This window comes from Nansenia antarctica (assembly GCF_963989245.1).
Source record: "Nansenia antarctica genome assembly, chromosome: 12".
NCBI lineage: Eukaryota > Metazoa > Chordata > Actinopteri > Argentiniformes > Microstomatidae > Nansenia > Nansenia antarctica.
Genome location: NC_137682.1, coordinates 21,470,637 through 21,495,323, shown reverse-complemented (window position 1 = coordinate 21,495,323; position 24,687 = coordinate 21,470,637). Strand labels below are relative to the sequence as shown.

The 24,687-nt window shown below is 42.7% G+C and overlaps 2 protein-coding genes across 2 annotated transcripts; one reads left to right on the top strand and one right to left on the bottom strand.

The window, feature by feature from the left end:
* Positions 1 to 9,651: 9,651 nt before the first annotated feature.
* On the bottom strand, positions 9,652 to 16,106 carry LOC308168701 (protein NLRC3-like). The gene is made up of 7 exons (XM_080543319.1): positions 16,039 to 16,106; positions 15,488 to 15,840; positions 15,068 to 15,277; positions 13,516 to 13,691; positions 13,109 to 13,385; positions 11,301 to 11,516; positions 9,652 to 10,668 (listed from the first exon to the last, which is right to left on the bottom strand). Exons 1-7 carry the CDS (start codon positions 16,097 to 16,099, stop codon positions 10,303 to 10,305), a joined length of 1,659 nt encoding a protein of 552 aa, XP_080399445.1. The 5' UTR covers positions 16,100 to 16,106; the 3' UTR covers positions 9,652 to 10,302.
* Positions 16,107 to 22,031: 5,925 nt separating this feature from the next.
* On the top strand, positions 22,032 to 23,602 carry lrrc51 (leucine rich repeat containing 51; the record flags this gene model as incomplete). Its single annotated transcript, XM_080543642.1, has 4 exons — positions 22,032 to 22,083; positions 22,201 to 22,406; positions 22,595 to 22,743; positions 23,464 to 23,602. The coding sequence occupies 4 exons, from the start codon at positions 22,032 to 22,034 to the stop codon at positions 23,600 to 23,602; spliced, it is 546 nt and encodes a 181-aa protein (XP_080399768.1).
* Positions 23,603 to 24,687: the final 1,085 nt, after the last annotated feature.

Sequence of the window (24,687 nt, the reverse complement as noted above, 5' to 3'; positions counted from 1 at the left end):
GCTTCTCCGCCCGAAATCCAGATATATAAATCCAGGTGTAACTGCAGTATCCAGAGTAGATTGTCCTACAAAGACACTTAGATCTTAGATTTAGATTTAGTCTTCTAACAATGAATTAGACCCCTATACTTTCTTTTATTTATTTTTTGTTTATTTTTTATTATTACTACTCGATCTTTTCAGTTTGTAAAGCGTCTTTGAGTGTCTAGGAGAGCGCTATATAAGTCTAATGTATTATTATTATTATTATTATTATTATTATTATTATTACAGGAGTCACGTGACGCAGGAATAAGAGATGGCAGCCTAATATCTGTTCAGCTATGGCAGCTATATCCCAAGACATTGACACTATATGGGTGGGAATGGAGCAGACTCAGAGTGAATGCCCAAATGTACCTTTACATTCAATACCATTCTTAAACCAAGACATATGGGGGGAAAATAATATTACAAATGTATGGAGCAAAAACACTTTACAAATATGGTCAATTGTGAGGAAAAAGCTACAACTTCCCATGGCCACTTCCAGAGCTATAATCAGGGGTGCACATAACTGGTGCGCCAGTGCGCATGCGTCGCCAAAATGCATGCTGCACGGCAGATCAGCGGCATGAACGCGCTCTTGCGCACCATTATATATATTATTTTTTTTTTCCTAGCACCAGGGGAGCCACCCCTCCTAAATTTCGTTGTTTGGTACCTGTACTATAGCAATGACAATAAAGACCATTCATTCATTCATTCATTCATTCATTCATTCATTAAAGGAGTCTGACAGACTTTCATGCTTAAAGAGCAGTCATTTGATTTTGCATTTGTTTCTTTTGTTTTGCACACAATCATTTGTTCGTTCATCTTTATTTATGAATAAATGTCGTTTTGCTAATATAAGTTATCCATGTATCCCTTTTTTATCCATCCTGTGGGACGGGTCGTGACTCGCGAGCTCGGGGAGCACCAAGCAGCATCCCTAGGTGCTCCTCTGAGCACTGGCCCCAAAAAGTTATGTGCACCCCTGGCTATAATGATAGCAAACAACTGTGAGTTTCCTCCAGCTAGGTTAGACAAGGGATTCCTGAAATGGAAGGAAAGGGGTTTAGTGGTTCTGGACCAGCTATTTGACAAAGCAGTCCTCAAATCATTTGAACAACTCAAAGAGGAATATGACCAGGGGTGCACATAACTGGTGCGCCAGTGCGCATGTGTCGCCAAAATGCATCCTGCGCGGCAGATCAGCCGCATGAACGCGCTCTTGCGCACCAACAGCTGGAAGCGCTGGGAGAGGAATTTACTTCCTCAAAATCCACCTGCTGACTGCTGACTGCTGCATCACTGCAAGCCCCACTAAGTAACTATTTGCCGTCCCCGACGAGTAATCCATCACAACAGTCGACCGACGACGACCACGGCGACTCCCCTCACGAAAACATTCGGAAAGTATCGTAAATCGTACTTTCATTCCGCGTATCGCGTATCGCACGGTTATCACGCCGCAGCGCCGCCACGTGAAAATTCAGTCCCAAACGACTCGTCGCTAAAAGGAAAAACAACACCAAGGGACTTAACGTTTCTTTTCTCTGAAGCTTTCAAACGTTCAGACGTTTGTTTTACAGCTTCATTATCGCACATAGACCCCTGATCCAGGGAATATGGTTGGGAATTCTATTAGAAAAAGAAAAAAAAAGACTTTGTTGCACAATCAAAATAATGAGCTATTTAAAGTGATAGCCTACAACATCCTCTACCATGGTTGAAATTGAGGACAGTATTAACAGCAGTCAAGAGAGCAGTGATGAAGATGATTAAGCTTGTAGCATAAATAAATGCTTAGGCTGTAACTTTTTGTTGAAAAGTTGATTTCAGTGTTTACAGAACAGAGCAGTGCTTAAAGAGATGTCAGTTGATTGCATTGTGTTTAAAGGAGTCTGACAGACTTTCATGCTTAAAGAGCAGTCATTTGATTTTGCATTTGTTTATTTTGTTTTGCACACAATAATTTGTTCGTTCATCTTTATTTATGAATAAATGTCGTTTTGCTACTATAAGTTATCCATGTATCCCTTTTGTATCCATCCTGTGGGACGGGTCGTGACTCGCGAGCTCGGGGAGCACCAAGCAGCATCCCTAGGTGCTCCTCTGAGCACTGGCCCCAAAAAGTTATGTGCACCCCTGAATATGACTTACCAAATCAAGACTTCTATAGATACTTGCAAATTAGACACTATTTACAAAATCACCAAGAATGGGAACAGCTCTGCTCATTACCAACACAACTAGAACACCTCTTTATGAATGAATGAATGAATGAATGGTCTTTATTGTCATTGCTATAGTACAGGTACCAAACAACGAAATTTGGGAGGGGGGGCTCCCCTGGTGCTAGGAAAGAAAAAAAACTAAAAAAACAAGAAGGGAAAGGAGCTGGTTTACATAAATAAAGGCTATGTACACTATCCACTATACTATACTGTACAGATAAAACACTGTGCTGTACTCTATGCTATGCTATACCTATTCTAACATTTCCTATTTCTCTGCAACCTTATGTACCCTAGGGTTGTCATATTGCACATAGTGTTATTGCACATTCATTTAAAGTGTCGCAGTTTGCAGGCTTGAAATGTACACATTTGTGCCTCAGCACTACACCAGATTTTTCAATCCAGCAGCTGCCATCAATCCGTCCAGACTGTCCAGGGCCCAGAACCTAGGTCTTTGCTGTGTTCAGGGCCTGGATGGCCCTGGGGTAGAAGCTAAGCTTCAGTCTGTTTGTCCTTGCGGCCATGGTCCTGTACCGCCTTTTCGAGGGCAGCCGGGCGAAGTGTTCGTACCCAGGGTGGGATGGGTCTCTGGAGATCTTGGAGGCCTTCCTGAGGCAGTGTGTGTTGTACAGCTCTTCCAGAGAGGGGAGGGGGGCGCCGGTGATCTTCTGGGCTGTTCTCACGACTCTCTGTAGCGCATTTCTCTCTGCGGCTGTGCAGCTGGAGAACCAGTTGCAGATGCAGTAGGTGAGGATGCTCTCCACTGCGCAGCGGTAGAAGGCCACCAGTATCTCCTGTCCGATGTGGTCTTTCCTGAGGACTCTCAGGAAGAAGAGCCGCTGTAGTGCCTTCTTGATGATGGCTGCTGTGTTGTTCTTCCAGGACAGGTCAGCCTGTATGTGCACCCCCAGGAATCGGAGGGTTGAGACTCTCTCCACGCTATATTATATATTATTATATTAACAACTAAAGGAACAGTGAAGACAAAGTTCATATCACGTATCTACAAGATATTGCAGAAAGAGTTAAAAGAAGATAACTTAGATATTAAAGAGAAATGGGAACTAGAAATGAACACAATCATTTCAGATGAGCAATGGGAGACTTCATGCAGTCAGGGACATAAGGTAACCAATAGTCCAAACTGGAAGGAATTTGGATGGAAAATTAAAATGAGATACTTTTACACTCCACTTATAACATCGAAATGGAGCACCACCTCAGATCATTGCTGGAGGGGTTGTGACATGGTTGGAGATCACACGCATATATTTTGGGACTGCCCAAAGATATTAGAATACTGGCAAAATATACAAAGAGAAATAAAAAAAAATCTCTCTATAGATCTACCTCTAGAACCATCACATTTCATATTAGGGATACTCCCAGCTGATCTCGAAGAAAACAGCCAAACATATCAACTGAGAATCCTTCTCTTACAGTTTTTCTCAATTGCTTTGGTGCATTTCTCTGATCAGAATTAAAATTCTCATAACTGTTAGTTCAACCTCCACAACATTTAGTCATTTGTGCACATCATAGTAGCAGTTTCTCATTGCTTCCAACAAATTGCAAATGCTTTTGGACATGCATCAATTGCTGTCATACAATTCTCTGCTGTTTTATAACATTATCATTTGCTTATGTCATGTCAGTCAAAATGAACTATACTTTTGGATGCTGAATAGTCATTCCCTATAAAACGAATAGTCCTCATGTCATTGCTTGAGTCATTACATACAAAAATGTTGAACAAGTTGTCAAAATCTGTCAAGCAAATTATATACATTTCTTTATCATTTTTTCCTGAAAAAACAATTTCTCTCAGGTGAACCTCAGCTTTCACTGATGAGGAGGAGTGTGTGAAGCATTAATTGTAACCAATGATAAGCCACTTCTCCACAGTCACTCAGAGCTGAGTCCCATGAACCCTCAATTGGCAAGCATATATGAACCGAGCAGGACATAGTGTGTACCATTTTGACAATACTGTGACACAGAAATAGAAGGTCAGCATCGTGGAAGAGGGGCGAGGATGCGGGGAGGGGACAAAACAGGGGAAGAGGAAGAAGAGGCCAAGTACATAGGCAGATTCCTGATGAAATTAGGGCTACAATTGTGGACCATGTTGTCAATCACGGCCGCACAATGGCTGAGGCTGGTCGAAGGGTGCAGCCAAATGTTGGGAGAACCACTGTAAATTCAATTATTCAAACATTTCTTCGGGAGAACAGGTGTGTATATTGGACAGTAATTCAGCACTAAATCTGCACTGCACTACTGTCATTGTGTCATACATGAAGCTTACAGTGGGACAAGAACTTGTCACTTTTTACATTTTACATTTAGATTTACAGATTTACTGCAGCACAGATTTACTGTATTGTAGTGTAAAGTAGTGTTACAGTAAAGATTTGCCATATTTACAGTATGGTACTGTACTGCAGCATTTTACAAGTGGGAAGCACTGTTATTGTACACTACAGTAATATGGGTTAAAGCAGTATATCTCATGTTTACTGTACATTACTGTAATTTTACTCTGCACCACATAGACAAGACAACCTTGCAGAGGTGGAAAAGGGCCCCTTTTTACTCCACAACAAGAGGAAGCCATTTGTGCAATGGTGATTGCAAACAATGCCATAAGGTTGAGAGAGATACAAAGCGCTGTTATAGAGGATGATACTATCTTTGGGAATATTGAATCTGTTTCAATCGCTACAATTGACAGAGTGCTCAGGAGAAATGAAATGCGCATGAAACAATTGTACAATGTGCCATTTGAACGGAACAGCGACAGAGTGAAGGAGATCCGTCACCAGTATGTACAGGTAAAACATTTATGTGTTCTTTGCATACTCTAATGTCCAGTGCTGTAAACTGGTTACTTTGTGTAGTGCCATGCAGTACACTTACATGACAGTTCATACTGTACAATATGTTGTCCAAAATGCATTATGTTACACAGGAAAAGTTTTTATAGTTTTTTTCTCTCTCTCTATTCTGGGATAAAGCATGTACTGGAGCTGGAGGCCAGGGAACCGCTGCACACATTCATATAAGTTGATGAGGCGGGTTTCAATCTGGCAAAAGGTAGAAGGCATGGAAGAAATCACATTGGACAGAGAGCAACCATGGCCAGGCCAACGAGGAGGGAATATTACAATGTGTGCAGCTATCTCAGAAAATGGCGTCCTCACCCATATACCCTGTCTTGGTCCATGCAACACACACTTGTTTAGACATTCTTTACAGGGACATAATCCCTGAGAATGAGAGGGGTCTAAATGGAGACCATCTGAACAAGTATGTTGTTGTATGGGCTAATGTGCGTTTTCACCCAGATCTGGTCAGACAGTGGTTTGCAGCACATGAAAGGATGCTGGTGGAATATCTCCCTCCCTACTCCCCATTCCTGAATCCAATAGAGGAGTTTTTCTCTGCCTGGAGGTGGAAGGTATATGACCGGCATCCACATACCCAAATGGCCTTGCTAGCGGCCATGGATGCAGCATGTGATGACATCACAGCACAGCCCTGCAGAGGGTGGATTCGCCACTCAAGGAGATACTTTCCTCGCTGCATTGCCAGGGATGATATTCGCTGTGATGTCGATGAAAATATGTGGCCAGACAGACAGGAACATCTGGATGTGAATGAATGATTTACAGTACTGTCTATGTTGTATGTTCCAATTCAGTTCCAATATGTACTGTAATATTGTTTACAGTTGTGCACAGCTGGGTGTTTCTTATGTTTGTTGTAAATAAGTTTGTATTTTTCTTTTGCACAATGCTGTGAACAAATTAGAATTGCAAAGAGCATATGCAGTAAACATGTGAAACATACATATTCAGTGTCTTGTACTCCTTTACCTCACTAAATACAGTAATGTGTAACCCACTGTAGATTTCAAATGGCTGTGCAAATAGTGTATAGTACTGTCTTGAGCATTTTCAGGTAGTGTCATCAAGATCTGACTTTTTTGCATTGGAAAACACTTACAGAGTGAACTGTCATAATGAAAACATGACAAAGCCATTTGACTATCTTGTTCATAAACAATGGTGTCAGGACTTTTCATTTAGATGACACTGACACTTTCATTGACATGAATACTTGCTTTTGAGGAATGAACTATCCATTTTGAGCAAGTGACACGCTTTTGCAGGTTATCAACTAGGTTTTGCAGTTTGTACTACTAATTAATCATTGTTTTGAGAAAAGCACTAACTGTTGTGCAAATGTTAATAGTGATGTGAGAAATGCACCAAAGCGACTGAGAAAAACTGTAATACTATAATATCTAAAAAAAACTGAGTTTCTTCTGTTTAGAGCTAGGCAGACTATATTTTTGAATCTGGGGACAAGGCGGGAAGGTTCTTGGCTAGATACATTAAACAGAAAGAGTCTAAATCTATTATAGCAGCAGTGAGGGATGCAGAAGGGACATTGGCAACTGAACCTAGTAAGATAAATGACATCTTCAAAGACTTTTATATACAGTAAACCTCTATACGTCTGAAAGCACTGCCACGGATGACGAGATAGTATCCTTCCTTGATAATTTGAACCTCCCTAAACTGAGTGGTGCACAACAAGAGGAGTTGGAGTCACCTATTAGTTCACAGGAGATTATTGAAGCAATCAAGGCCCTACCAGCAGGCAAATCGCATGGCCATGACGGCTTTACAGCTGAATTTTTCAAATGTTATGCTGAAGATCTCCTGCCATTGTTTGAAAAGATGCTTACGGAGGCATTTGAAAGTGGTAGGCTACCTCAGTCTCTAGATCAAGCAATTATTACACTTATATTGAAAAAAGAGAAGGATCCGACTGATTGCAAAAGCTATCGTCCGATAAGTTTGATCTCAGTCGATTGTCGACTACTATCTAAAATACTTGCTAATAGATTAGATAAAACACTTGGGTCACTTATCCATCCGGACCAAGTGGGCTTTATTAGACGTAGAAATTCTTCTGATAATGTGAGGCGCCTTATAAATATTATGTGGTTTATGCGAAATTCTAACAATCCAACAGCGGCCATCTCGCTCGACGCTATGAAAGCGTTTGATAGGATAGAATGGAGATACATGTTTCAAACATTGAAGGCTTTTGGGTTTGGCCAAACATTTCTGAGATGGATTGAGATCCTTTATGAAGACCCGGAGGCAGCGGTGAACACAAACGGTCTAATATCATCCTATTTGACACTTGGTAGAGGCACTCGGCAGGGCTCGGCACTGTCACCAGGTCTCTTCTGTCTAGCCCTCGAACCCCTTGCAGTAATGATTCGTAACAACCCGAATATTCAAGGAATTAGAATAAATGAGTCCACGCATAAGCTTATGTTATATGCGGATGACATATTATGGCTTGCCTCGGACCCAGGTAGATCTGTCCCAGCACTTTTAGACAACATCGAGTCCTTCTCCAAGCTATCAGGGTACAAGGTCAATTGGTCTAAGTCCGAGGCTCTTCCACTAACTTCGTATTGCCCTAAGACTTTATTCCAGGCAGGGTCTTTTCAGTGGCCTATGGAAGGTATAAAATACCTAGGTATCCTTTTTCCTCATCAAACCAGCAAAATAATAGAAACATTTTTCGACCCTCTTTTTAAGAAAATTGCTTCAGATACAGAAAGGTGGTCAACACTATTTCTATCATTATGGGGGGAAATCAATGTCCTGAAGATGAACTGTATCCCGAGATTGAATTACCTGCTCCAATGCCTTCCTATTGCCATACCCCAGGTGTATTTCAAAAGGTTTGACCACATTTGCAAAAACTTTCTGTGGAATGGTAAACGTGCTAGGATAAAGTTGGAAAAGCTCCAAGTCCCGATCAATAAGGGTGGTATGGGTTTACCTAAACTAATATTGTTTCACTATGCCTACTGCCTGAGACACATTGCTCAATGGACACTGCCACCTGAAAGGGCCCCTCCTTGGTTTGAGATTGAGCAAAAATTGCTTTCCCCTATTGCCCCTATAAATTCTATGTCCAGCAAATTATCATTTGAATTACGATCCCATCCTATAATAGCCAACCTCTACAATGTATGGAAGAAAATATCTAAGTCCTTTAAAGTAAATGTCTATCTTAACTCTGAATCTTGTATTTGGAATAACCCCAAATTGCAAATAAATAAGTGTTCCTTTATATGGAAGGAATGGGTAAGAAAAGGAATTGTAACATTAACAGACATATATGGGGGAGATGGTCTGAAATCATTTGAGGAGTTGGTTAATGAATATGGGTTGCCTAGACATGATTTTTGGAAATACTTGCAACTCCGCCATTTGCTGGACAGTATTCTAGGTAAAGGAATCGCACCTCAACAGTCAACTCTTCTGTCTGAGATTACAAAGATAATGGGTATGGGACATGAGGCGGCTATCTATTATAAAATGGTTTTCCAACAGACGGTTAAGGTATCCTATGCATTGATGGTAACTTGGTCAGTTGATCTGAAAATTTATTTCACAGAAAAAGAATGGGACAAAATATGTGAGAACATTAAGAGAGTATCGAGAGACATTAAAATTAGATTGATCCAGTTCAAGGTTCTTAACCGGTTCTACTGGACCCCCTCCAGGATGTTCAGGCTGAAGCTCAAGGACAATGCTGATTGCTGGAAATGTTGCAGGCCGGAAGGGACCCTGGTTCACTTACTTTGGGAATGTCCTATGATTCAAAATTACTGGCGAAAGATCCACGAATGGGTGCAAAACATTACCCAGGACAACTTTGAGTTTTGTCCGAGACTGTATGTTCTCAGTGATCCACAAATGACGTCTCTATGTGGAGCTGCAGAATTTATTCAGACCAGTATAATGGTTGGAAAACAAATAATTATGAGACACTGGAGGAACGCAGGGGAGCCGTCTTTCCAGGAATGGCTTATGGAGTTGGCAAAGGTGGCAGCATACGAACAAATGTCCTTCAGTACTATGGACAGAACTGAACAATACACAGCAAAATGGGGAGGCTACTTGGGATATATTGCTAGTCGGTTGTAAGACTTAAGTTGACAAATTGGATGAGTGATGAATGTAATCTATGGGTGCTTTTTTATTTATTTTAATTTTATATTTTGTTATTTTCTCTGTATTATTTCAGTTTGATGACAGCAAGACTTATTCGGTGATATTGTTACCATTTTATACAAAAGTTGTATAAGTCAAGAAATGTGTTAATTGAAAAATTCAATAAAAAACTGATTACAAAAAAAAGACAGACACTACAAGAGCTGAGGGAACACTCACACCACACAGCTGGACCCAGAGTATGGACTTGCTCTGCTGCCTGATATACAAGTCAAAGACTTCTTAAACACAAAAGTTGTCACTGTCCTTTTATTGTTCTTACATGGGGCGGAAAAAATAGAAGCACAGCCAATACATACAAGACAAACAACAGGCAACAAGGGTACCAAGATAGACGAAGGAATCTAAGACCAGAGGCTACATACAATACAGCCCTTCTTTACCTTCTGGAATGACCTTCTTTAAGACACATGCAACAAAGAGGTAGCAGTTGGATTTTGACACTTCACACAAAACAGAGGATGGTAGAGGATCTTAAAAACAACAAAAAGTGTGTAATGTAAATCTAAATCAAAATCACAGGCAGATCTCGGACTTCTGCAGAAAAACGAATACACAACCAGGTGTGTGTGTGTGTGTGTCTGTTGTGTGTGTGTGTGTGTCTGTTGTGTGAGTGTGTCCGTGGTAGTGTGCGTATGCGTGTGTGTGTGTCTGCGTGTGTGTGTGCGTGTGTCTGTGTGCGTGTGTGTGTGCGCGTGCGTCTGTCTGTATGTGTGCGTGTGCGTGCGTGTCACAGTCTCAACACGAACACATGACGCGATCTCTTCCTGACACACCAGAGAGACGTCGGCTTCGACGACATACCGACCGTGTTCCCCCGACGCTTCGAAAAAATGTCCAGATGTCTAAAAAGTCAGCGCGCCGTACAAAACGGCAGAAATAGTGAGAACGTGTCGTGTAGAACGTGACTGGCGTTACGGCGCTCAGACGTCTTCTTTGGTGAATTCTCGGAGGCACTCGCTGAAGTTGTGGCGCGTCTCCGGCGTGGCGTGGTCCCTCCTCTTCTGCAGCAGCCTCAGGGCCTCGTCCATCCCGCGCATGTCGGGCGTGCGGTGGAGGTACAGCAGGCCCTTGAACAGCTCGTCGTTGGACTTCTTGGCCAGGCCGCACAGGAAGCGAAGGTAGAGGTCGTAGTGACCCGGAGGAGCGCTCAGGGCGCGGTCGATGGCGTTGCGGTACACGTCCGACAGCAAGCGCTCCTTGAACAAGAGCATGCACAGCGCTTGTTCCAGAATGTTTTTCCCCTCCAAGCGGAAGGACAGGTGGGTGTAAAAAGCAGCCATGAACTCCTGAAGATGATAATGATACATGTCATCAAATATCCTGGTAGCAAATAATAACCATATAATAGTATTATTATTATTATTATTATTATGAATAAAGTATTTTATCTTTATCTCGTATATCTAGTATAGCTATGCGCTCATAGCTATACAAGATACACAATATAAGTTCTTTAAGGCGTTTGAATATACACTAGAGCAGTGGTTTTCAACCCTCTCCGGGGACCACCAGCCATTCCACATATTTAATCTGTTCCACCACCAGCTGATTCAACTAATCAAGTACAAATCATAATTGCTTCACACTTGATTAGTTGAATCAGGTGTGCTGGTGGTGGAACAGATCAAATATGTGGAACGGCTGGTGGTCCCAGAGGAGAGGGTTGAAAACCACTGCTCGAGAGATTTGTCATTAACTAATAACCGGCATAGCAACATGACGTGCTGCGGAGACAGGCATCTGATTAGCATAATGACAATTGTTACCAAAGCTCTAACTAGAGTAACATCATGTCAAATAAATACATACATACATACATACATACATACATACATACATACATACATACATATTGGCTTAATGTATGTAGGGCCTGTAATACAACCCTCATACAAAAGCGTAGTGAAGGACGTCCTACCAGAAAGCTGTAGTGTATGAAGCAGAAGCTTCGCCTATCGCAGGACGCTTCCATGGGAAGCTCTGTGCATAAGCCGGAGAACACCACCACCTCCTGCAGGTCCAGACCGTGCTCTCTCACGTCGTCTTCGTGGAACACAGAGCGGTTCTTCTCCAGCAGTCGGAGAGCGAGCTTGCCCAGGTTCAAGATGAGAAGCTTCTCCCTCTCCCCCCATTTCTGAGAACAATGATCATTTTTAATTATTATTATTTTTTGTATTAAAACCTTTATTTGTACAGGGGTGTCCCACTGAGACCAATGTGTTTTCTTAAGGGGAGGCCTGCTTACATTAAAAAGTCTACATTTCATTACATTAGCCTACCACAAACAATACCACACAATTTACACAATATAATAAATTAAGACATGTCCACAAGATAATCTAGTTTGAGTATTGAAAGTTATTGCAGGTATTTGGGGCACAAAAACGTAAATATTTGAGATCAGACCAAGAATGGCTTGCTGAACTGCAGAAGCACTGGAGTAGACAACAGTATCATCAGCATAAAGATGCAGTTGTTCAAGGAAACACCAATGTTATTTATGTAAAGCAGAACTTAAATTTAACCTTGCAGAACACATCATTAACCTTGAAAAAACGATTTTACGACTGAATTTATTACTGAATCTACTAAAATACTAGATACAGGCTACATCTTGACTGTCCTCTTCAGCCCCACTACCAGTACAGTGTCTCTACTGTAAATAAATACATTAGTATTATTAGTCCTTCTTCTAGCATTGGGACTGCCAACGACCCCTGGTCCTAGACTAGATAGCATCCATTGTTTTTCTTATGAGGACTGATGTATAGATGATTCACTTACTTAGACAAATGTACTTTGTTGTAAGTCACTTTAGATAAAGGCATCTGCTAAATGTCTAAAATGTAAATGTAAATGTAAAATGCCAGTCCTACTCTGTTATAGCCAATTCCTTTTTTGTCTACAGAAAAACGGACTGGTAACCAGGCTAAGAGGATGACGCTGACTTCATTAAAACAAACGTTCTACTCCAATGTACAGCTCTGAATGTACAGCTCTGAATGTACAGCTCTGACAGGGCTTTCACACCGGCAAAGAACCGTTCCGGTTTGTCTGGAACAGGCCGGCGCGTTCAGACCGAAACTCAATTGGTTCGGAGCCTGAAAAGTTGGTTCGCAGCGGAAACCAGAAATTAGTGGTTCTCAAGCGGGAACCAAAACGTAGAGCAGTCACGTCGTCAGTGGGTGTGTCATATTCGAGGCTGCAGAGACCAGCAAGAAGGAAGTAGAAAAAATGTAATCTAATCATCATTAGTGATAAAAAATAAATATCAAAAATTTCATTATTCTCTCTATCTTCCTCACATGCTCAGCAAACACACACACACGCACACATGCGCTGTCATGCGCGAACGCGAACTTCGTAAGCCATTTCTATTCCAGTAATGGAGCAGCTGGTTAGTAAGAGAACGCGTGTAGAAAGTGTCTTTAGTTTTGTTTCATAGAAAATAGTGTTTATTTCAGATACTGTAGTGGAAGATATTATCCTCTTTTCCAGTGAAGTAGCCGCCATCTAGTTGTGACATTTTTGTTCATCCCGCCCCTTCATCGCCCAGCGTTGATGACGCGGATGGTTCTGGTTACACTGGTATGAACGCGGGCTCTTTCGCCAGACAGCACCAACGTTCGGAGGTTCACCGGAACGGTTCTTTGCCGGTGTGAAAGCCCCAACAGTGTCTTATGAAGAATCAATTAATCAGATAGAAAGAGGAGGGGCTAATCAGACCTGGTTGGTGTGATCGGCTCCATGGTACTTCTCCAGCCTGCGGTTGAACTGAATGATGAGATGGTGAACGTAGAAACTGGTCAGCCTGGGGGGGAAGTCTCCGTAGTTTGGTTTACGGAAACGGTCCTCCAACACCGTGAGCATGATCCAGGAGAAGAAGGGCATGTGACACAGGATGTAGAGAGAGGCCGAGCGCTTGGTGTGACTGACGATCTGACCCGCTAACACGGGGTCGTCATGGTAGCGTTTGATCAGGTACTCGTCTTTCTGTGGATCGCTGGAGAATAATGATAAACAAATAATGACGTCAATGATATGGATGTAGATATTATCAACTCACATCGATGTCATCATGTCAAACCCCCCCCCCCTTCCCCCCACACACACACACACACACACACACACACCTGAAACCCTGTATCTCAATGACTCTGTGTAAGAGTTCAGCAGGTATCTGGGCAGCGGCTCCCCGTCTGCTGGTGATCCAGATGAGGGCGTCAGGCAACAGAGATCCCCGGATCAGATTCACCAGTACGGAGTCCAGGTGAACGGAGGCGTTGACGTCTGATACAACGGGAGTGTTCTGGAAAAGAGATAGAGGGCGAGAGGGGAAAAGAGATAGAGGGAGAGAGGGGAAAAGAGAGAGAGGGAGAGAGGGGAAAAGAGATAGAGGGAGAGAGGGGAAAAGAGATAGAGGGAGAGAGGGGAAAAGAGCGGGTGAGTTCGGACCACGGTTCCCACACCTTCTGAAACATCAAATTCAAGCATTTTTCAAGGACTTTCAAGACTCAATTCTTGGATCCAACACGGCATAGTTTGAGACAGACCTAGATGAGAATTGATATAATAGTAACTATCCGCTCACAGACAACAATTAAAAAGAGAGGCTTTTGAATGTAGAGGCTTGAACACTAGATGGTCTCTTGCCTTCTCTACCACAGCAAAACAATATATTGTGAAATATGTGTAAAGTTACTGTGTTAAGTTAAGCAATGTGACTTATCTACTATAATTACGTTAAAAAAAATCTCAAATTCACAAACTTTCAAGGATTTCAAGGACCCGTGGGAACCCTGTCGGACCACTCTAGAGTGGCTGGTCCCAGATGGGGATATATACAGTCACGGACCAAAATATTGGCTTGATGTGTTTTGATGTGAGTAAAAACATTTAATTGGTCGCTGTTTTCCGAAGGTCTGAGGCTGGACAGCTATACTACAAAATGCGCGCATCGCTCTGATGTAATTGTCGGTATTAGCGGCATGCATTTTTACGTTATGCAATATTGTTATGTTAGCCTAATTTAAGTATTCAGAGGGTTTAGAGAACGAATGGCATACATAGAAACAGTTTTTATAAATGGAACCGTGTACTCCATCACCTCGCGTCTCAAAGATGCATGGTGGTGAATGCACCGAGCCCGTTCGCAATGCTTAAGCCAAAACAGGCCCGAGTAGCTATTACCACGGATGAATTCAATTCCTTTTGGGTAGGCTATAGCTAGACCACTGGTAAACATTGCAATTGGAAATGGCTGGACAGCTATACATGCGCGCACCACTCTAATGCGTGCACACATTTGTGAATGTCGGCACACATCGAATAATCGATTATTCATTCATAGCACCCACCGATTATTCGAATATGAAAAGATTTAGTTATGCACATCCCTAGTTGAAATAAACAAAAATAAATTAACAATAAACTTGCCATAGGTGAGTTTAAATACAAATTACAGGAGCATGTAGGCTTGAAATACAATTATTTCGTTCATTTTGTCCAGTCCATTTTTTTTTCTCTGCTTATTTGTGTTGTTCCAATGCAAACTATAGAATTAAACATGTGAATACCAAAGCATTTGTAATTGCAACAATTTGAGAAGGGGTGCATTATCTGACAGAATATGTGCCAATATGTTTGTCCATGACTGTAGGTGGGACAGTATGAATGGGTGTGTACCTGGAAGTCCAGCGGGGCCTGGTACACGTCCAACCCATCCAGAGTGATTAGAACCTTGCAGTCAGTCTTCTGAATTAAGTCCATGTCGCGCGCCTCACTGTAATATATCTCCAACATCTCCGCTAGGCTTGTTTCCTTGTTGGCTTTAAGGTGTCGCTCCCTCATGGTCCACAGCTCCCGGAATGTTAATGGGAAGATGTAATGGATATCCTAAGTACAGGGATAGACAGTATTTTAATAATAGGAATCCATTTCTTTTGCATTTTGTCAATTGTATTGAATAGGTATTGGAAAATACTGTTGTGCAAATGCCCCTTCAAAATACAAATGGTGCTTTTACATGTTTTAATTTCAATAAATATTTGGATGATTTTATAATTTACATTAAATTCTTTGATAAAAAATGAAAGATATTCCTGCCTGATTGGCTTGGTTCTTTATCCAATCCATGACGAACTTCTGAATAGCAACCGAGTTCCCAATCCCTGGAAGCCCTGTGGTCAACACGGTCCTCACTGCTCTGCCCCCACTGGAGCCCAGACGGAAGATGTTATTCCCACCAATCAGGCTCTCCGGGGTGACAACGAGGGAAGGTGAGGGAGGGTCAGTGCGGATCTCTTGCAGGGGGTTTACCCCTCCATGACCCCTGGTGGACATTAGAGGTGCGGTGTAGACAGTCTTTAGCGACAGATGCCCACCGAATCGGAGAACCCCCTCAAAGAGAGTCTTGTTTCTCCTCTGCAGCCCCTCTTTCAAGTCATGCTGCGTCAGGGCTGGCCGTGAGGGAGGGAGAGGAAGAGGGAGAGAAAGTGGGGTTAGAGAACCAGAAGGAAGTGGCAAAGATATAGAGGTAAAATGGAGATGCAGAGGAGAAAATGTATAAGAATTGCCTGACTGGCAAACTGGCGAACTGAGTAGCAACTCTTTTCTCAGGGTTAATCCTCTTCCTGATCAGTCACTCTGGTTGTTACCTCTCTGGCACGTCTTCCGCAGTTCCTTAGCCAGGTCTTCTTCTTCCATAATCAGCAGCATGCTTACCGTTACCTTCATGGATTCGCCCTTGCCTGCAGAATGATATGCAACAATATACAATACAGTAAAAAAAAATAATATATATATATATAAATAACAACCATTTCATGGGATAGTGCACCAGTACAGCTAGACATGATCTTACACGTATATCACTAATAGTGTTCTTTACCAAAGTGCTCTAGCATCTTATCCACCAGGTCCAGTTGGTCTAACTCCAGCAGATCAGTAAACTTAAAGGTTCTGTAGTGGTAATCACATAGAGCGCGCTTAAACAGAATCCGCCCCTTGTCTGATAGAGCAGACAGAGATGTCTGGATCGACTACAAAGAGGAGAGAGGGGAGAGAAAGACATTTTACAAATGTGATATCCTTCCATATATCCATCCTCCCAGGCCATAAGGCTTGGCCTTGGTTCACAAAAATAGCCACGTTTTTTGTCAATACCATCATAAAACCGTCATAAATTGCTATATATAATAAACGCCTTGAGAGTGTCCCTCTTCCATTCACAGACTGTGAAACACGCGCGTTTACAACTGTCAACGAAACTTTTTCGAACCTAACGTTCTAGCTATGTTCTGTATGCTGCAATTCTCGCCGATCTACGAGTGACATTGGATGACTATTTGATCCTGTTGTTTTTTCAATCAACTTTTTACACCTGAGGATGGACCTAACAACCGGTGAACGAGATACGAGATTGGAACAACAGCAGCGTAGCTTTATATAGCAATAGTATAGCATTATATCTTTATATAGCAATACCGGTGACGCTTTCTAACGTTAATGGCCGAGGCAAAAAAACAGACTTTACCATGCGTGCCCAGACTGTTATGTGCCCTGCTGAAGCCTGGGCATGCCTGTTCTTCTATCTGAAAACCTACAATAGGCTTGAAGAACAGCCTAACGTTGTAGGATACGCTTTTATGCCCATTTTTCGTTACTGACGTTTTTGTTATTTTGTTATTATTTGATAAGCCTACTGGATGCTATAGGCACATTTTTTGTCGTGTGAAAACAATAATGATACAGTCATGATACTCAAAACCGCGGTTTAACCGTAAATCGGCGTATTATTCGGGGACGGTTTATCGGGATAAAAAATTGGGAACTGCCCAAGCCTACCATACACCCCTCTATAATTTCATATCAACATGGTGTGAGAGTCCCAGGTCATACACACACACACACACACACACACACACACCCTGAATATGAAGGGCAGGTCCAGTTCTGGGTGCAGCTGGCCCGGCTGGGAGTCGTCTGCCTCTGTCTGCTCCGTCTGTGATTGGTCCTCTGGCACAGGGGGGGGTTCAGGTGAGTCCATCATCACCTCCTCCTCCTCCTCCTCCTCCTCCTCCTCTGGATCCCCTGACAACCTTGAGAGGGGGAGGAGGGGGGGTGGTTGTGTAAGAGGGACAGGGAGTGGTTGACGTTAGCTATAATCATCAGCATCTGTTACATGTGTTCTGGAAGGTACAGTATGTTCCCATGTTCCCCCTCTGTTTGCTGCCTGTGCGTGTGTGTGTATGTATGTGTGTGTGTGTGTGTGTATGTGTGTGTATATGTGTGTATGTGTATGTATGTGTGTGTGTGTGTGTGTGTATGTATGTGTGTGTGTGTATGTATGTGTGTATGTGTGTATGTGTGTGTGTATGTGTGTGTGTGTGTGTGTGTATGTGTGTATGTATGTATGTGTGTGTGTGTGTGTGTGTGTGCAACCCTAACCTGTCTGTGAGGTAGGCTCCATGTTGTCTGGTGGACTGCTGGTATGTGACCTCAGTGTAGTGGGAGATGGTGGGAGACTCGGATCGGATCAACTGCAGCCTGGGGGGGGGGGGGGGATCACAACATCAGGACCACCTCAGGAGGACCGTCACACACTGAACACAACCCAAATCACACACCCTAACCCACCTGTCCTCTCTGAACATGATTCACCATACACATACACATACACATACACATACACATACACATACACATACTGTACACTCACAGCAGGACTATACCAATGCAGTCACAGCACCGTAACGCCTCTGTACTGTGAGACGCAGTTTAACAACTCACAGTGATCTACTGGCGTTTCTCCACTACCATCCCGTCCCGTACCAGAACGCGTGCGGCCCGGTTTGTTTTGCTTTCTCCACTGCCAACTGGGCCGTACCGGGCCGTGGTACCCGTACTGATTTGAGCTACCCTTCTGGCGCTTCTCCATTGACCAGACTGGGAAGGCACGGTACTCTGGGAAGGCATTTGTATCCTACCCGTACCGTACTTTCAGAAACGCTTCTCCATTATACACAACAGAGCCGGAGCGAGCCGGGACAGTAGGAGGAGTTAAGTGTCATAAGAGCACTTCTCTTTAATAAGTGCCGCTATACAGCTCAACGGGGGGAAATGCGACATGAATTAAATGCGTGCCGTTCTGCACTGTCCCGGTCTGGTCAATGGAAAAGCCGCGCCATTAGTGACATGCTAGACTGTATGCAAAAGCAGCAGATATGTATAGTTCAGATATGTATAGCATAGTTCTTTAGGGCATTTCTGCTTTTATTGGGATAGAGACCGTAGAGATTGACAGGAAAGATGGGCAAGAGAGAGCAGGGTTCGACAGTAACGCTTGCCCGGAGCAAGTAAAAAATTCGCCGGGTTTGTTTGCGCGAGCCCGACGACGCTGCTGGATCCTGGATATGTTTACCTGTGTGCAGGAAGAACAACAGACAGTGCAGGTGCCAGACCAGACTAGATGATCGTGGAGTGAAGATATTATCAAAGCGTACGCGATGCAACGGGTGATCGACAGGCGCGTATGCTTTGATAATATCTTCATGGCTTGCACAAACAAACCCGGCAAATGTTTTACTTGCTCCGGGCAAGCGTTACTGTCGAACCCTGGAGAGAGAGGAGGGATAACATGCAAGATATGTTGATGGTCTGAATCGAACCAGGAACCTTGGGATGATATGGTATGGTGCATTAGTGTGCTACGCCACTGAGCACCCAGAGGTTTACACTTTGAGTCCATTGTCCTAGGCAGTGAGAGCATTGCAGAGGTGTAGATGCAGAGAAAAAAAGCACATCATACCAAATAATCTCAATCATTTTAAAATGACAGAAGGACATTTTCAAAAAATCATCCTACACACATCAAATGTTTCAGTATCGCATTTTAGGCTTGCATTTTAAAAAAAGAACAGTGTTGATGTCATACAGTTCAGAAATTGCAGATGAGATGTTGAGGGATCGAGAACATAGCCTCCCGTTATGAAGTGTAGCCTAGCCGAAATTATTTTCAGATAGCTTCCCTTTAAGAAATATAGCCTATTTTGTCTTCAGGTCCTCTAGATTTGGGGTAGCTTGTCTCTCTCTTGGTGCAGCACTCTGTAAACTGAACTATGACTGTATGATCTTGTTTCTGTGTCGGTGTAGTTTTGCCATAACACATCCTTCTTATCTCAAACCATAATATGGTAGGAGATTGTAAGGCTGTATTATCTATGTTCTTGTGTTATGCTGATAATTGAGTATCATATGACTGATTATGTGTTATTAGTGTGTTATTGGATATGTTCAGCCTTGTATTGAATGTCCTCATCATGTCTCTGTAGGAATGGTTACATTCTGATTAGTACTCTGTATAGATTGATTAGAGTCTATTACGTTTTAGAACATTATTATAGACTCTAATCTATCTGCTGAAGGAACTCAACTACGAGGGACTACCAAGGAGGTGTGTGTGTGTGTGTGTGTGTGTGTGTGTGTGTGTGTGTGTGTGTGTGTGTGTGTGTGTGTGTGTGTGTGTGTGCGTGCGTGCGTGCGTTTACCCTGTAGTGCCGTAAGTGTGTAGTTCAGGTTTCATAGACGGTGAATGAGACTCTGTGATGTCTTCCTCCCCCGCCCCCTCTTCATCACTCTTCATAGAGCCATAGCTGGAGGGAGGTCGCTCCGGGGCCTGACTCCTGTGCAGGATCCTATAAGGAAGTCGTGTACCGCATGTGAATCATCTGAGAAGCAGGCAGCCACAGTCGTTTTCACAGTAAGTTTAAGTTTGTGTACTTTGTGGTCGTCAGACCTACCTCTCCACCTCGGAATCCAACTCCATTTCGACCAGCTTAATCTGACCAGTCACATACAATGATCCAGCCCCCCTCCTAATGAATTACCTGGAGAGGGGGAAAACGTGTTAGGTCAGGTATGTGTGCTGCAGGACATGAAGGCCCGTAGGCGTGTTACAACACAGAGGATTGTTGGGGGGGGGGGGGACTACTTATGGAATGTCATTTCTAAAGTAACAAGACTTTCTAAAGTAAGTAAGTAAGTAAGTAAAGCTGTATTTATATAGCACCTGTCATACAAGACATGCAGCTCAAAGTGCTTTACAACAGGAATAAGAACATAAAGTGAATATAAAAACATATACAAGCATAGAATGAATATAAAAGCAGGGGAAAACAGTCAAAAGAAAAGGTAAAGATTTACTGACTACTATAGACGTTATCAATAGACTTCTTATAGACTTTATTGATAGACTTTGATAGAAAGTCATGTCTAAAGTAACAAGACTGTCTAAAGTAACAAGAACACTACGTTTTCCACTTACCAGACAGGCAGTTTTCGTCCCACCACCGCCTTCGTTCGTCTTATTTCCGTGTTGCGACGCCTGAGTATTAATATTGTAATGACGAACTAGACCAGCCCTTGTTCTCTCCCACTCATTCTGTCCTCCATTCGTCTTATTTCCGTGTTAACAATGTCAAAGGATTAAACTCCGTTTCGAAAGCGGAACTTCAACCTAACCGCGTGAGAAAGTACTAGTGATGTGTCCTTCCGTGCCTGCTAGACATTTATTGTCCACTTGATGGCGCAGTAGAGCAAATAAAGCAACACGAAGCTTCGGCCCATGTGTGACGCAATTGGTCTGGGCCAACGCTCTTGAGTTTACACAAGAACTGGGTTGTTTTTTTCTTCACCTTTTTTCCACCTTTTCAGGGGGGGGTTCACACACCGTGCTGTGGACGAGATAAACGTCACATCATTTCCCCCTATATTTATTTTGATATTTTGAGGAGGGTCCCGAAGGCGCGGTATGATGACGTAGTCCGAACCAAATATGGGTCTACTTTCCGCTTACAGCCGGTTGCCGGACGCAGCGGGATATACTACTTGTATATTTTCTTATAAATAAATATATATTATATTATTATTATATTGTACTTTTATATTTTCGACGATAATGATATGATCTCCTCCCCTCCCCAGCTGGCATCACGAACAGCCAACCTGCTGTCCAAATCGCGCGAACCCAATGAAAACTCAGAGACTCAGACTGTAGTTCTGTTACATTCAAGAAAATGAAATACATTTAAATACATGGTCTAAGAAATTACTCCTAAATGTATTATCATGTATAATATTTAAAGAGAAAAAGAGATGCAAGAAAACGATCAAATGTAGATATTCTGCGAAAATAGAAGACTTAGTAAAAAAAAAACTACAATTCCCACATTCCGACGGTTTGTCACCTTGGAAACGTGTTGTTGTACTGTGATGAACTACAAACAAACATGTGGCACAAGTGTTGAGCTCCGTGTGAGGAAGGTATGTAACGAGACCTTCAATAGATATCTCATTTAGAATCGGTTTGGTAATGAAACACATTAGGAGATAGAAAACAATAATAATAATAAATAATAATAATAATAATAATAATAATAATAATAATAATCTAGGTAGAAGCTAGTAGCCTAACAAGTTATCTAGCGTTAACTACACTACAGGGACACATTCATGAGTGTCAGCGGAAAGGTTAAAAACTACCAACTCAACTTCAGAACGTTAATACTGAAATGTGTCTGTACTAAATTAATCTGTACTAAATCGTTTTTCTCATAGGTTTTCACATAGGTTCCCCCCGAAGGGCTGGAAAATGTATGGAGCTCCTGTGGATATATCATTCAAATGTCTCAACTCAATGGCAGGTACTGTATTATTGGATGGGGAACTTCTCAAGACAGGCTTTAACCTACAACAAAGCACCAGTTACAGGTCAAAGGTCAACTTCTTTCTCTCTCTTTCATCCTCTCCCCCTCTGAAAGATGCTCTGACAGAGGAGCCCAACCGGGGCCTGCGGCCGCTGAAGAGAAACTCCGAGAACAAGTTCTGCAGTCGCTCTTTGCGTCTCAACAACAACATCATCACTGACCTGACTGGTCTCTCTGACACCGTTATACACTTCCTTGCAGAGCCAGCACTGCTCTCCTGGCTAGATCTCTCCTTTAACGTCATCTCCCACATCGATGCAGTGAGTCTATGCAGGCATACTTGTTACAGTACACACAGTTAGACACATAATACACACAGTCAAAAATCAAGTATCATGCAGGAAATGTCATTCTCACACTATTACGTAGTCAATCTACTGCGTGTGTGTGTGTGTGTGTGTGTGTGTGTGCGCGTGTGTGTGTGTGTGTGTGTGTGTGTGTTTCCCAGGTTCTTTGTGATCTGAAGGAGCTGCGGGTGTTATATCTTCATGGTAACCACATCTGTAAGCTGTCAGAGGTGGATAAGCTTGGAGTCCTGCCCTTCCTACACACACTCACGCTGCACGGAAACAACATGGAGAACGAGAGAGGCTACAGGTACGTGAAGGTACTCTCCCTCACACTGAAGGTACTCTCCCTCACACTGAAGGTACAGGTACTCTCCCTCACACAAACACAGACACACATTTCCCCTGAGTGTCCAAAAACACCATGCAAACAAGAGGGGCTACAGGTACATGGTACATGTGGTGCATGGCCTTTTTTTGCAAGATTATTTTCCGGTCACAATGAATTTCGTGCCACAGAACCCCCCCCCCCCCCCAGTCAGACACACAGACGCCTCCCCTCAGCCACACTCATTGGGAGAGGGGGTTGGAGTCTGCTATCTGAGTGCTGCATGTGAACAGGTGCAGAGCAGGCCTGCAGCTGTTTAGCATTTTGACAGGTGCTTAAAAGGAGCAGAGAGAGCAAGCTCCAGTTACACACACACACACACACACACGGACACACACATTCTATGTTCCTGTCTGCAGCATAGTAACACCATTAACACACTCCCTCACACACACACACACACGGACACACACATTCTATGTTTCTGTCTGCAGCATAGTAACACTATTAACACACTCCCTCCTAACCCTTTGTGCTAGACTGGTCTTGTGAATGATTACTGCTGTACTGTATTTAAGAGCAGGACTAAGTTAAGAATCCCCAAACTCTAACGGTCAAACCATGTAACACTTGCATGCCCATCCGAGGCATTATCATTACTGTCGCACTGCAGTTGTGTGTGTTTGTGTTTGTGCACACTAGGAGTTACATGATTGCAGCTTTGCCTCAGTTGAAGATGTTGGATTTCAGTGCTGTGACACGCCAGGAGCGAATCATGGCCCAGGTTTGGCATCGCCCTGGCAACCGTAGCAAAACTGCCAGGAAGGGCCTGGAAGACTGACCTGTCTGTGGAAACGCATGCAAGGGACCCTGTCACCATGCCAACCAACCAAAGGGTTCAGTGACTGTAGACTCATCATCTGAAAACATTACAACGAGGGAATCATGTACATTTCTGATATCTGTGTCTGTCTGTACATCTGAGAGTAGGGTAATTGGGAATTATTTCTTACTGGATAAAATCAGGATTAATCGAACTTGCATCTACACTGAACAAAGTATAAACGCAACACTTTTGTTTTTGCTCCAATTTTTCACAAGTTGAAATCAAAGATTTTTGTGTGCAAAAGGCCTATTTCTCTCAAATGTTGTTCACAAATGTGTTTAAATCTGTGTTAGTGAGCACTTCTGCTTTGCCGAGATAATCCATCCACCTGACAGGTGTGGCATATCCAGATGCTGATTAGACAGCATGATTATTGCACAGGTGTGCCTTAGGCTGGTCACAAGAAAAGGCCACTCTAAAATGTGCAATGTAGATCTTGGATTTCAACTCTTGAAAATGTGGAAATATTTTTGGTTCAGTGTATATATATGCCTAGGCAGTACCTGATGGTTACTGCAGTTAACAACTCTTCACCGATGCCCAGTGTTTGGCAAGACCCACTTTCACTATTACTTATTTTGTTGTGGTAAAGTTTATGTAGATCAGATTGTTGTCCTGTTTTGCACAACAAGGGCAGATGATGGTGGCTTACATTTTCAGTGTTGGTGTTTCATTTGAAGTTTAAGTGTATATAAGTGCAACATGTCTCATGTGTGTGCCCATAGTGTAAGGAGCTACACTGCTGCAGACACCACACCACATATTTTCACCACAGTTACACACACCAGTTAATGCTTATTGTTGAAAGTCTTTAATGCATTAATTAATTAAATGGAAAAAAAATATTAACAGAAGATCTTAATAAACATTTGGGTTCTAGCCTAAGTAATTAACAATGCTGTCTAGGTAGTATTCCACATTTCTAAGTAACAAAACAAACAAAATGCTGTAAGCACACTGCAAAAAGCCCAAATTAAATGTCTCGTATTAAATATCACAGCCTTGCAGATCATCCCTTTAAAGACCCCAGTGAGGCATTG